The following is a 13,565-nucleotide window of genomic DNA, read 5'->3' on the forward strand; positions in this document are numbered from 1 at the left end:
TGGGCAGGGGTTCCAGAAAGCGGGGCATCGCTGCGAAGAGGTTGCCAACGGAATTCCTTCACGAAAGAAAGCGCCTTGGTTTCATTAAACCTTAATTTTAGAGGCTGGTTCATTGTTAAACTTTTAGAAGGTGCCAGACGTTGTTTTGGAACCTCGGCCGTTTAGCCTCCCCACTGCCGAATTGTTAGGTTTCCACTGAAGCCGTGCAAGTTTGGTGGAAAGGGCCCCGAGATAAAAAGGCCCCTTGGCTGAGATTTGTTTTATTATTAGTTAGCCATGCTACCGGGCCCGTTACTTTCCCTTTGAGTCTCACTGTTTAAAATCTCTCACATGACATTTTGGGCTGGATGGTTTAAAAATAAATACAATCTCTCACGGACTTCACATTACCTACATTGTAAACTCCAAATGTTTAGCCTCAAGTACAAGGCAGGCCCTTTGTGATCTTTGTTACTTCTCCAGGCTCCTGTGCAGCAGAAGCCTCACCATCAGTGACGTTTGAGGAAGCAAAGGAAGCTATTGCTCCCTGTGAGCATATTCTCCAAATGTGGCACCTTTTCGCCCACAGTCCGTGACTCAAACAATGAGAATTAGTTTTTCTTCTCAAACTCATACTTCAGTAGAACTTACCTACTTAAATAGTTCGGAGATTAAGCATGCTATTTTACACCTGCATGCCTTTGAACATACATTTTCCTAGAATATCCTCCACCAACGAAGTGCCTACTATCTGTCAGGCTCAGATATATGTGCTGGAGTTGCAATGGTGCAAAGTCACTCCCTGACCTCAGGGAGCTCATAATAAAGAAGGAACATGTGAAAAGTAAACAAGCCGGGTGTGGTGGCTCACACCTGTAATCCAAGCACTTTGGAAGGCCGTGGTGGGAGGATCATTTCAGCCCAGGAGTTCAAGGCTGCAGTGAGCTATAATCAAACCACTGCACTCCAGACTGGGTGACAGAACTAGACCCTGTCTCCAAAAAAACAAAAACAAAACAAAAACAAAACAGACCTTGACACCATGAAATTAAGTGCCCTAAAAGAAGTGACTTTCGTGTGTTGCTGGGGTACCTAGGTGGAGACCTCACTTGGCATAGCATAATTAAGAGCATAACCCCAGTTCTACGCTTCATTGTGTGGCCTTGGGCAAAGTACATGTTCTCCTCTGTAAAATGGGAATGATAGTTACAAAAAGAATACAGTTAAATGACTGCAAAACCCTTCTGTATGAAGCAAAAGAGTTATTTATGGGCCGGGCACGGTGGCTCACGCCTGTAATCCCAGCACTTTGGGAGGCCGAGGCCGGCGGATCACGAGGTCAGGAGATCGAGACCATCCTGGCTAACACGGTAAAACCCCGTCTCTACTAAAAATACAAAAAATTAGCCAGGCATGGTGGCGGGCACCTGTAGTCCTAGCTACTCGGGAGGCTGAGGCAGGAGAATGTCGTGAACCTAGGAAGCGGAACTTGGAGTGAGCCGAGATCACGCCACTGCACTCCAGCCTGGGCAAAAGAGCAAGACTCCATCTCAAAAAAAAAAAAAAAAGTTATTTATGATTGCGGATCACATAAAAAGCACTCATTTGGCTGGGTGTGGTGGCTCATGACTGTATTCCCAGCACTTTGGGAGGTGGAGGCAGGTGGATCTTTTGAGCTCAGGAGTTCAAGACCAGCCTTGGCAACATGGCGAAGCCCTATCTCTATTAAAAAAATACAAAAATTATCCGGGCGTGGTAGCGCATACCTGCAGTCCCAGTTACCCAGAAGGTCAAGGCTGCAGCAAGCTGAGATCGTACCACTGCGCTCCCACCTGCGCCACAGAGCAAGACCCTGTCTCAAAAAACAAAACACAACAAAGAAACAGATTCAAGCGCCTGTGCCTCCTGGGAGAAATATGCTTCTCCTTTCCCAGCCTCGTTTAAAAATGTGTGGTTACAGATAACAATATTTATTATGCTTTTTCATTTATGCCATCACATTAAACTCCCCACCCCCAACAAACTCCGAGGTGAGGATTATTACCATTTTACAGATCAGGAAACTAAGGTGACAAGCAGCTCTGGGCAGCTCTGTTGCCTAGGCTGGAGTTCAGTGGCACGATCATGGCTCACTGCAACCTCGACCTCCTGGGCTCAAGCGATCCTCCCACGTTGGCCTCCCAAGTAGCTGGGACTACAGGCAAGCACCACCATGCCTGGCTAATTTTTGTGTTTTTTTTCAGAGATGAGGTTTTGCCATGTTGCCCAGGCTGGTCTGGAACTCCTGGGTTCAAACGATCTGCCCACTTTGGCTTCCCAAAGTGCTGGGATTACAATTCCAGGCATGAGCCACTGCACCTGGCTACAGTTTTTAAATTTTACATAGAGATGGTGCCTTCCTATGTTGCCCAGGCTGGTCTCAAACTCCTGGGCTCAAGAGATCCTCCTGCCTCGACCTTCTGAAATGCTGGTATTACAGGTGTGAGCCACCATCCCTCCCCCTGCCCACCCCGCCCTGGGTTTAGCCAGAGAAAAGAACTCGGGATGAGGGAAGAAGAAATAGGGAAAGAGAAATGGGAAAATGGGGGAGAAAAGGAGGTGAGTAAAGAGAGAGGAGAAAGGGACTGGCTAAATTTGAAAAAAAGCACAGAAGGTCAGTGCTGGAAACAAGAACATTTGGCTTAGACTCTGTTTAAATTATGAAGAAACGGAGACCCAAGGAAGGAAATGTCTCTTGGAGAATTACCTAGGAACTTAGTAACTGAAAAGGATCTGGACCTGCAGTGTTCAGTATGGTAGCCTCTGGCCATATGTGGCTATGGAGCACTTGAAATGTGGCTAGTCTGAATTGAGATTTGCTGTTAAGTGTAAAATACACATTGGATTTCAAATATTCCATATAAAAAAGAATGTAAAGTATGTCATCAATAATTTTTCATATTGACTCCATGTTGAAATGATTGGGATATATCTAATAATACAATAAAATATTAAAATTAATTTTACCTTTTTTAACTCTAAAAAATGTGGTTACTAAAAAATTTTAAACAACATATATGGCTCACATTTGTGGCTTGCACTAGATTTCTACTGGACAGCGCTGGTCTAGAAATCTTCTGACCTTGAGCTAAGTGTATCTGCTGTTTCCCAGAGTCTCTTCCAACAAATCATTTACAGCCTATCATGTGCCAGCTGATGAGAACAGATTCAGTTGCAGTCTAAGGATGAGACTAAAACAGGGGTAACAGGTGCTGGTAGGCAATATCAGTGAGTTCTATCTTATATACTCCTAGAATGGTATCTATAAGGTATACATACAAGATATTCTTGAGTGGTTCTTAACTTTACCAGCCCCAATGTTCCATTTTAATAACATTTTTATAACTCCCCATTTACTATTGTGAAATGAAGTTTATAGATAGTATAGCCTAACTACATACATAATTTCAAAAAAAATTATAGTGTCTGAACCAAAGCAGAAAGAATAAAAGGAAATCCTTTATAATAAGATAATACTTTTCAGTATGCTAGAAAGCATAATTAGTCAGATGCTAGTAGTTATGCATAGGAGCACCTTGAATGTGACAGTACAAATGCAGACTGAACGCTATGAATAACACTGCTATCAGTGACCCAGTTCTCCAAAATGGTGAGTAATTCCTAATAAATTCCTGAACACAACAAAGTATAATCTTCCTTCTGTTAACATGGTGGTTACATTCCTTAAAAATTCAGCACATTTTACACCCCTACAAGATTACTTTGTTTTTTGTATATAAGACACAGGCACATCAGATGATTATAACCAGTTTTTTTTTTTTAACCAATATGAATATTCAGTAGGACATGTGAAAGCTGTGTGGGATCAGGGCAGTTTTCTTGTGTGATACCATCTTGCAATGTGCAAGACACGGAGCCTCCTTGGCTCCTCTCCCCCAATCATTTGACAACAAAATTGCCCCGAACATTTCCAAATTGCTCCTTAGGGAGGGTGCCATTCTGGTTGGGGAACCACTGTGGTGGTCTGAATGCTTTACCTGTTCCCTGTTCCCCAGCCTTACCTTGGGCTGTTCTCCCCTCACCAGGCTCAAAGATGCCCTGGGCCTTCCCAGTTCTTCTCCAAGCCAATCTCTTTCCTCTCTCAGGACATTCTGGTGCTCTTTTCTTTGCCTGGAAAACTGTCCACTTCATGTCTGGATAACTTTTCCTGAACCTTTGGATCTCAGCATTGCCAAATTCCCAGTCTAATTTAATACTTTCTGTTTAGTTTTTCCACAGGACTCTGTGCTTTTCTGCAATGGTACTTATCAGACTGGGATTTCTACCTGTTTTATTCTTGCTATTTCAAGCGTGTTTATTACCTGTCTCCCTCAACTTTCAGTTCCCTGAGAGCAGGGACCATGCCCATCTCGTCCACCGCTTGTTTACCCAGCACTCACGAAGATGCCCGGAACTTAGCATCCTTAGATGAACGTACGTGCCTGGCAAACAACAAACATTTCTTAGGCAACTGAAAGGCTGATGGGATTCCACAGCCAATTGGGAGAAAAGCGCTCTCGAGGGTGGGGGTATGCTTTTTCCAGGGCAGATGGGGTTCAGCCCAAGTTACGGGGCAGCTTTGGTCCACTCTGGATTTGCCTGGATTCGCGTATGTGGGGGCGAACGCGTCTTATCGGGGGGCGGCCGGTTGGGGCCAGGCAGCCCGGATCCCAGCCGAGGAGGTGCGCGGTGCTGAGAAACCGTGGGAGCGACCATAGAGAGCGCGCGGGCGGAGCGAGCGGCCGGATGCGGTCACCATAGAGACGGGTGACTGACAGGCAGCGGAAGAGGAAGCTGCGGACAGGGGCTGTGAGGTGGCAGCGGCTGCAGCGGCGGAGCCGGCGCCTCAGCGGGCACTGGGGTCTGTTCCCCCTTCCCCGTCCCTGCTCCCTGCCAGGCGCGTGCGGGACGCCGCTCTTGGTCCCCACGCCTCCGCCCCGCCCCCTCCCGGGACGCCGGGAGACCCCGGCCGTCCTTTATCCGGTGTCCGCCGGCCCCCGGCCCTGAAACCCGGGCCTCCTCCCCGAGGGCCTTGGGCGTCCCTCCTGGTCCTGCGCTCGCGGCCTCGATGCTGTCTCTGGCGCGGCCTCCGCTCCCGCCGACTGGCCTGAGAACGAGGTCTGTGCCCCAGTCTCCCGGCCGCGACCTCCGACCCCGCCTCGCAGAACGACCCGAGCTGGTCTCCCGAGCCCCCTTCTCAGCAGCCCGGTGACGTGGCCAGTTTATTTCTGTTTTCAGACGAACGGCGAAGACTCGCGTCGGGCCTTCGTTCTAGGGCTAGACTTGGTCTCTGATCGCCGAGAGGTAGCGCAGGGGCTGTGGGCCCCCCGCAGGGGTCCTGTCGGAAGCTGGCCGCGCTTCTGTTTGCGTTCCCAGGACCCTGGCATTGTCTCTAGTTGCTGCTTGTGCTCTCTCTTTGCTTTTGGTTTGCTTCATTTGGCCCCTGGGGCCCTGGTAAAACCAGGCACCGAATCGCTCGCACACAGTAAGAGTTCCAGTCCCCGCCTGCTGTCTCCTCAGCAGCTGGGGTTCCGAGGAGAATGCCCTGCAAGATGGCTCCATCGGCCATGGCGCTCCTGAGAGGCTGTCAGTGCTGAGTCACCGATCTACCTCATTCGGGTGGGCAGAATTTATGTGTGCCATGCGAGTGGCTCCAGACCGCTCCTGAGTGGGAGGAGGGGTTCCTGTAGCCGTTGCGTCTTCTCAAACACGGGGAGCAGAGTAGAAAGAGGCTCTGGCCCCTTCCCTTGTGCCCACCGGGCCTGCCGCAGTGGCTCAGCAGCCCCTTCAGTAGCCCGCCTGAGGACCGATGCCAGAGGCAGGCATTCTTCCGGAAAGGCCCACTGAGGCAGGCTCCGGCTTCTCTGGTTGGGGGCTGTTGTTTTGATGGATCGTGTGTTTTTCCCTTACCTCTTATCGCTTGCTGTCATCTGTTGACTTAGGCCCAGTCTGCAGATGTGTGTAGTGTTCCTTTTTGGGTTAGCTTTGGCAGTATTGAGTTTTACTTCCTCCTCTTTTTAGTGGAAGACAGACCATAATCCCAGTGTGAGTGAAATTGATTGTTTCATTTATTACCGTTTTGGCTGGGGGTTAGTTCCGACACCTTCACAGTTGAAGAGCAGGCAGAAGGAGTTGTGAAGACAGGACAATCTTCTTGGGGATGCTGGGCCTGGAAGCCAGCCGGCCTTGCTCTGTCTTTGGCCTCATTGACCCCAGGTTCTCTGGTTAAAACTGCAAGCCTACTACTGGCCTGGTGCCCATCAATCCATTGATCCTTGAGGCTGTGCCCCTGGGGCACCCACCTGGCAGGGCCTACCACCATGCGACTGAGCTCCCTGTTGGCTCTGCTGCGGCCAGCGCTTCCCCTCATCTTAGGGCTGTCTCTGGGGTGCAGCCTGAGCCTCCTGCGGGTTTCCTGGATCCAGGGGGAGGGAGAAGATCCCTGTGTCGAGGCTGTAGGGGAGCAAGGAGGGCCACAGAATCCAGATTCGAGAGCTCGGCTAGACCAAAATGATGAAGACTTCAAACCCCGGATTGTCCCCTACTACAGGGACCCCAACAAGCCCTACAAGAAGGTGCTCAGGTGAGAGCAACGTGTGTGCATAGTCCCCAGAAACTGGCCCTGTTTTGGGCTGGTGTAAATCCTTGCCTCTGCCTTTCCATTGGCAATCGGCGTCGGGCGACTTGGAGCAATTCTGGCTTACTTTCCATCATGGTTTCTTTCCGTTTTTTCCCTCCTTCTTAGGTCTTAGAAAGTCTCACATTCATTGGTGTTAAATTAGGGTTCGATGTTTTTTGTTTGTTTTTGTTTTGTTTTGAGACGGGAGTCTTGCTCTCGTCGCCCAGGCTGGCGTGCAATGGTGCGATATTGGCTCACTGCAACCTCTGCCTCCCAGGTTCAAGTGATTTTCCTGCCTCAGCTTTGCGAGTAGCTGGTATTACAGGTGCACACCACCACGCCCAGCTAATTTTGTATTTTTAGTAGACACGAGGTTTCTCCATGTTGGTCAGGCTGGTCTTGAACTCCTGACCTCAGGTGATCCACCTGCCTCGGCCTCCCAAAGTGCTGGGATTACAGGCGTGAGCTACCGTGCCCAGCCAGGGTTCGATGTTCTTGAACAGAGTAGGAATTGCATCTAACCTACCTAATCTATCCTTGGTAGACTCCCTCCCCTCCCAAATCAATTCCAGTGTCAGCTACTTAGTGGATACTCAGTTCAGTACCTAATTAATATTGACAAGGAAGGAAGTTTCTCCCTTCTCAGCCCCAACTCACTCCTAGAGGGGGATGTATATTCTGAACAAGCTGGGTTCCTAAAGATTAGGGAGTTGACCCCTGGCACACTGGTCTTTCCACAGGACTCGGTACATCCAGACAGAGCTGGGCTCCCGTGAGCGGTTGCTGGTGGCTGTCCTGACCTCCCGAGCTACACTGTCCACTTTGGCCGTGGCTGTGAACCGTACGGTGGCCCATCACTTCCCTCGGTTACTCTACTTCACTGGGCAGCGGGGGGCCCGGGCTCCAGCAGGGATGCAGGTGGTGTCTCATGGGGATGAGCGGCCCGCCTGGCTCATGTCAGAGACCCTGCGCCACCTTCACACACACTTTGGGGCCGACTACGACTGGTTCTTCATCATGCAGGATGACACATATGTGCAGGCCCCCCGCCTGGCGGCCCTTGCTGGCCACCTCAGCATCAACCAAGACCTGTACTTAGGCCGGGCAGAGGAGTTCATTGGCGCAGGCGAGCAGGCCCGGTACTGTCATGGGGGCTTTGGCTACCTGTTGTCACGGAGTCTCCTGCTTCGTCTGCGGCCACATCTGGATGGCTGCCGAGGAGACATTCTCAGTGCCCGTCCTGACGAGTGGCTTGGACGCTGCCTCATTGACTCTCTGGGCGTCGGCTGTGTCTCACAGCACCAGGTGACAGCTCTTTCAAGTCAGTCCCAGTCCCTGATAAGCTAGTGGGGGATGAGTGATTGGCCTTCCTCCCAGCAGCACCTTAGGGGCCATTGTTCCCCCTTCCTGGCCACTGGCCGCTCTGTGGGCCCTCCGTTGCTCACCTTTGGCAATCTGAGAACCTGGGGCTATCAAAAGTAGTATCTTGTTAGGAACCCGTAAGCAAGACCAAAGGGTGCTCCTACTCACCAGTCCTTCTCCCCTGCCCCCCTGCCCTCCGCACCTCCCCCGACATCCACACTTCAGTTATGGCAGTGTGGGCATGTCTTAGAGATGGCTACTCCCCAGAGAAGTGAGGTGATCACTTTTCCAGCCCAGAGAGCTGCCCTGTTTCTTGTGCTGGAGAAGAGTGGAAGAACCCAGAGGTGGCTCATCCTCTCAAACCAAAGTATTGGGAGGATTTTCTGGCTTGTGGCATTCATTCCCTTGAAGAACAATGGGAATCTTTGGGGGAAGAAAGTATCATTATTATTATTTTTAATATGTTATTTCTGTGATGGCTCCTTGCAGAGCAGGGCTAGCCCGTAAGCAATGCACTGAGAGTAGCCGAGAGTGTCCTTAGTTGCCTACTTGCTTTCTACTTTCCAAAATGTGGGCAGTGAAAGAACTGGGGTTAAGCGAGGTGCTGGAAAGGGTGCCTCTTCTGTCCTCTGTTCTAACGCAGCAGTGCTAACAGATGTGAACACTGAGTATGGTTAAGGGCGGTTTGGGACTGGCAGCTCTTGTGTGTGTCATTGATTGGTCTGATTGTCCCTCTAGGGGCAGCAGTATCGCTCATTTGAACTGGCCAAAAATAGGGACCCTGAGAAGGAAGGGAGCTCGGCTTTCCTGAGTGCCTTCACCGTGCACCCTGTCTCCGAAGGTACCCTCATGTACCGGCTCCACAAACGCTTCAGCGCTCTGGAGTTGGAGCGGGCTTACAGTGAAATAGAACAACTGCAGGTGAGCTGAAGAGGAGCAGGTGGGCAGAGGACCGCAGTCAGAGGGTCAGAGAGAGCCTGAGATGTCCAGGCGTGCAATGAACGAGCAGCTGGCAGTGGGGCTGGGCTAGGCCCTGTATAATGGCAGGGCAGGAAGAGGCCGACCATACTTAAATTTAAAGCAACTACAGGGACAAAGGTCTTTGGGGGTCCAAAGCAATCATAAGGTAAGCTCCCAGCACAACTTGAATGCAGCTAAAGGGGTTTGCAAGTAGACTCTGAGGATCAGGAAGCTCTGCACAGTGTTCAGACAGAATAGTTTTAGCTCCTCAATAGTGCCTGTCCACTGAGGAGGCAAAAACTCTGAAGTTTCTTTACTTCTAGAACTGTCCCAAGAAAGCCCAAGGGTAGAAGGGAGAATTCTCAAGTTGAATGTCGGGCTTGGCAGAGGTGGAGTATAGATGAAAACAAGGGTGTGATTATGAAGAGGATGTGAGTCCTTTGGGTATAGGAGAGAAAGGCTGTTGAGCTTCTATTTCAAGATACTTTTACCTGTGCAAAAAGCACATTTTCCACCTCCTTCTCATGGCATTTGTGTAAGGTGAGTATGATTCCTATTCCATCTGCATTTTAGAGGTGAAGAATAATGTACAAGGGATGCAGTGATTAGCAAGGGACCCCTCACTAAGTGTTGATGGAGTTAGGACAGAGCTCAGCTGTTTGAATCTCAGAGCGCAGGCAGCTGGAGCTGGGTAGGATCCTGGAGCTGGCACTAATGTGAGGTGCATTCCCTTCAACCCAGGCTCAGATCCGGAACCTGACCGTGCTGACCCCCGAAGGGGAGGCAGGGCTGAGCTGGCCCGTTGGGCTCCCTGCTCCTTTCACACCACACTCCCGCTTTGAGGTGCTGGGCTGGGACTACTTCACAGAGCAGCACACCTTCTCCTGTGCAGATGGGGCTCCCAAGTGCCCACTACAGGGGGCTAGCAGGGCGGACGTGGGTGATGCGTTGGAGACTGCCCTGGAGCAGCTCAATCGGCGCTATCAGCCCCGCCTGCGCTTCCAGAAGCAGCGACTGCTCAACGGCTATCGGCGCTTCGACCCAGCACGGGGCATGGAGTACACCCTGGACCTGCTGTTGGAATGTGTGACACAGCGTGGGCACCGGCGGGCCCTGGCTCGCAGGGTCAGCCTGCTGCGGCCACTGAGCCGGGTGGAAATCCTACCTATGCCCTATGTCACTGAGGCCACCCGAGTGCAGCTGGTGCTGCCACTCCTGGTGGCTGAAGCTGCTGCAGCCCCGGCTTTCCTCGAGGCCTTTGCAGCCAATGTCCTGGAGCCACGAGAACATGCATTGCTCACCCTGTTGCTGGTCTACGGGCCACGAGAAGGTGGCCGTGGAGCTCCAGACCCATTTCTTGGGGTGAAGGCTGCAGCAGCTGAGTTAGAGCGACGGTACCCTGGGACGAGGCTGGCCTGGCTCGCTGTGCGAGCAGAGGCCCCTTCCCAGGTGCGACTCATGGACGTGGTCTCGAAGAAGCACCCTGTGGACACTCTCTTCTTCCTTACCACCGTGTGGACAAGGCCTGGGCCCGAAGTCCTCAACCGCTGTCGCATGAATGCCATCTCTGGCTGGCAGGCCTTCTTTCCAGTCCATTTCCAGGAGTTCAATCCTGCCCTGTCACCACAGAGATCACCCCCAGGGCCCCCGGGGGCTGGCCCTGACCCCCCCTCCCCTCCTGGTGCTGACCCCTCCCGGGGGGCTCCTATAGGGGGGAGATTTGACCGGCAGGCTTCTGCGGAGGGCTGCTTCTACAACGCTGACTACCTGGCGGCCCGAGCCCGGCTGGCAGGTGAACTGGCAGGCCAGGAAGAGGAGGAAGCCCTGGAGGGGCTGGAGGTGATGGATGTTTTCCTCCGGTTCTCAGGGCTCCACCTCTTTCGGGCCGTAGAGCCAGGGCTGGTGCAGAAGTTCTCCCTGCGGGACTGCAGCCCACGGCTCAGTGAAGAACTCTACCACCGCTGCCGCCTCAGCAACCTGGAGGGGCTAGGGGGCCGTGCCCAGCTGGCTATGGCTCTCTTTGAGCAGGAGCAGGCCAATAGCACTTAGCCCGCCTGGGGGCCCTAACCTCCTTACCTTTCCTTTGTCTGCCTCAGCCCCAGGAAGGGCAAGGCAAGATGGTGGACAGATAGAGAATTGTTGCTGTATTTTTTAAATATGAAAATGTTATTAAACATGTCTTCTGCTAAACTGTTTTTAGGTCTAGGGAAAATTGAGTAAGGAGAAGAATCCAAGGGAAGGGTATGGGGAGTTGTCCTGAGGGACCCACTGCCTCCCCACCTTCTTCCCTCCCCCTTCCCTCCCCCTCCCCTCCCCAGTTTCCAATGACCACACGGCTGCTGTCAGATGAATGACTTTTAATCCAGCCCCACACCCCAAGGTGGCAGAGGAGTGATGCTGGAGCCCGGGGCAAAATGCTGGAGCCCGGGGCAAAATGCTGGGGCCCGGGACACGGCTGAAAGTTCCGTCGTGCTGCTTATTTTTGGGCTCCTAGGTGTTGCGCACAACCAGCGACTGCTCCAGCTCCTGCCTGCGCTGCTGGATCTTTAGAGGAAGTGAGAACAGGAGCAGGTGTCAGTGTTCTGGTGAGTGATCAGGACAATCCCACCTACTGACACCGCCTGCCCTGAAAGAGCATCTGGGAGCAGGGAGGGCCATTGCATGGTGAGGCAGTGTGGTGAAGCTTTACTGTGGGGAGCTGCGAGGGCTGCCCACGAGCTGAACAGGGAGGTTTCTCTTGGAGTTGAGGATGGGGAAGCCTCAGGGCAAGGGTCCCTGCGTACCTTGCAGTAGAAGTAGCGACTGACGGCCTCCTGGGACCAGGGCTGGTGGTAGAACTCAGCCCGGCGCTCCTCTTCGGGGTTGCCGGCTACATCTGTCATCACCTGGGAGGGAGCGTGGGGTGAGCCCTGAGCCCTGAATCCCCTCACCTGCCCCTGGAGTACAACGTTTACTCTCTTTCCCGCTGTGCTTGTCTTCCACTCCAGTACTCCCTGAGTCTCCCTCTTCACCTTGAGGTCCCGGCTCTGGGAGCGGAGCAGGTCTTGGACATAGCCTTTGGGGTCTCTGGAGAAGCTTAGCATGAAGTCCCTCTGGATCTTGAGCTGGTTTATGGACTCAATCGTCTCATGGATCTGCAGGTAGAAAGATAGATGCTTTCCACCTGGCTGTGGTGATGTGGGAGACGAGGGGAAAGGAAGCGGGTGGGAAGGGGAGGGAGAGGGGGTTTCTTCTGTGAAGGACAACCCCTCAGAGCCCCTGATTTCTCTGAAGTCCCAGGGGAGGAGGGGATGGGCAGAACTAAACTTGGAATGAGGTTCAGCTCCAAGCAGCATGGAAGGGCCATGTGTGTCCCATTGGCCCAGAGTCTGGTCTCTTTTTTTTTTTTTTTTTTTTAATTTAACCCAGACTGCTCATCTGCAACCACACCCTGGTCTCAGAAAAGTCTCCTCTATCATCTCTGGGTTAATGTCCCACTCCAGCTCTGGGCTTGGGCCCCACCTTACTGTCCAGAGCACTGATCTCCTGCTGGTTGGCCGTGGACAGGAGGAAGCTGCTCATCTGCCCCTTTAATGGCTCCTCCACCTCCACGTCAATGTCATAGCACGCCGTCTTCTTCTGGTCTGAAGGGTCCACGCTGCCAGGGAAGTCCAGCCCTTCGTGTCCACAATGCCCCCATACAGGCCCCAGGGCCCCAGGGCTGGGGCAGATCCAACAGGGAGGGAGAAGAGATGGGAGTGGGAGGAGAGGGAGGGGCAGGGAAGGCAGGAACGAGATCATTCCCTGGTCTGAGAAGCAAGCTGGGGCCACCTCACCTGATGACATGGTTGATGACAATTGGGTCAGGGGGCAATAGCAGGGCTGTGAGGCGCTGGGGAATCTCAGAAAACTTCAGCCGGGGACAATCAAAAATCTGAAGCAGGACAATTGGGGAGAGAGAGATCACTCTTCTTGAAGAGATCATCATGCAGCTGTAGATCCTTTTGTTCTGGAAAGGCCACAAGAAGCTGAGAGGAAGTCTGATTCCTCAGTGCGCATGGGGATGGGATTGGGGTGGGCTGGTCTGGTGGTGGAGCCACCGGTATGACTGACAAGGTAGGGGGTGGGTCAGTGTGGGGCAGGGGTTGAGAGTGCGGGCCCTGGGTCAGCCTGCTTATGTATCAGTCCTGCCTCTGCCACTTACTATGCAACCTGGAGCAAGTTAACACCTCAAGGCTCAGTGTCTTCATCTCTAGAGTGGGGATGAAAAGAATACCTATCTCCCAGGGCTGCTGTGAGAAGTCAGTGAACTAATACACATAAAGTGCTTGGGACAGTGCCTGGCACATGGTAAGTGCCCAATAAATATCAACTGCTATTTTTACTCCTCAGGTTTATCTGCCGTATTTATTTTTAAATGCATTAATAAGAATATTCTCTGTTTTGGTGGAATTTTGCTCAATCACTTTTGCAGCAGTTTGATTTTCCTAACTGCCCAGGAGAGTAGATAGGACAGGTATTGTCACTCCACTTCAAAGATAAGGAAACAAGGTTCAGAATCGCTGAGTCACTTACCCAGAGTCCAGACTCAGGACTAGAACCTGGGGATCCTAACTCCAAGTGCCAA

General features: G+C 52.2%; 2 protein-coding genes across 5 annotated transcripts in view; one reads left to right on the top strand and one right to left on the bottom strand.

Annotated features, from left to right (window-relative positions):
• Positions 1-3,548: 3,548 nt before the first annotated feature.
• Positions 3,549-11,149, top strand: CHPF2 (chondroitin polymerizing factor 2). Of its 2 annotated transcripts, XM_008967957.4 has the most exons (4): positions 3,555-6,601; positions 7,378-7,942; positions 8,738-8,920; positions 9,701-11,149. In XM_008967957.4, the coding sequence occupies exons 1-4, from the start codon at positions 6,339-6,341 to the stop codon at positions 11,006-11,008; spliced, it is 2,319 nt and encodes a 772-aa protein (XP_008966205.2). In that variant the 5' UTR covers positions 3,555-6,338; the 3' UTR covers positions 11,009-11,149. The 2 variants fall into 2 exon arrangements, with proteins under 2 accessions (XP_008966206.2, XP_008966205.2); XM_008967958.4 differs by lacking the exon at positions 8,738-8,920 and having other exon boundaries at positions 3,549-6,601.
• Positions 11,150-11,301: 152 nt separating this feature from the next.
• The window catches only part of SMARCD3 (SWI/SNF related, matrix associated, actin dependent regulator of chromatin, subfamily d, member 3), a 38,329-nt gene continuing 36,065 nt past the window's right edge, over positions 11,302-13,565 (bottom strand). For all 3 annotated transcript variants that reach the window (XM_034965275.2, XM_008967959.4, XM_034965274.3), the window contains 5 exons: positions 12,775-12,872; positions 12,461-12,596; positions 11,971-12,093; positions 11,743-11,844; positions 11,302-11,503 (listed from right to left, as the gene is read on the bottom strand). In XM_034965275.2, the coding sequence (XP_034821166.1) occupies positions 11,450-11,503; positions 11,743-11,844; positions 11,971-12,093; positions 12,461-12,596; positions 12,775-12,872 (513 nt within the window). In that variant the 3' untranslated portion in view covers positions 11,302-11,449. The remainder of the gene's footprint in view (positions 11,504-11,742; positions 11,845-11,970; positions 12,094-12,460; positions 12,597-12,774; positions 12,873-13,565) is intronic.

The sequence above is a fragment of the Pan paniscus genome, chromosome 6 (genome assembly GCF_029289425.2).
Source record: "Pan paniscus chromosome 6, NHGRI_mPanPan1-v2.0_pri, whole genome shotgun sequence".
Lineage (NCBI taxonomy): Eukaryota > Metazoa > Chordata > Mammalia > Primates > Hominidae > Pan > Pan paniscus.

Excerpts from the sequence above, each read along its gene's own strand:
- CHPF2 (XM_008967957.4), top strand. The coding sequence starts at position 6,339 with ATGCGACTGAGCTCCCTGTTGGCTCTGCTGCGGCCAGCGCTTCCCCTC. Across the intron at positions 7,943-8,737 it reads GCTGTGTCTCACAGCACCAG|GGGCAGCAGTATCGCTCATT; the intron begins GTGACAGCTCTT and ends TTGTCCCTCTAG. Across the intron at positions 8,921-9,700 it reads GTGAAATAGAACAACTGCAG|GCTCAGATCCGGAACCTGAC; the intron begins GTGAGCTGAAGA and ends CCTTCAACCCAG.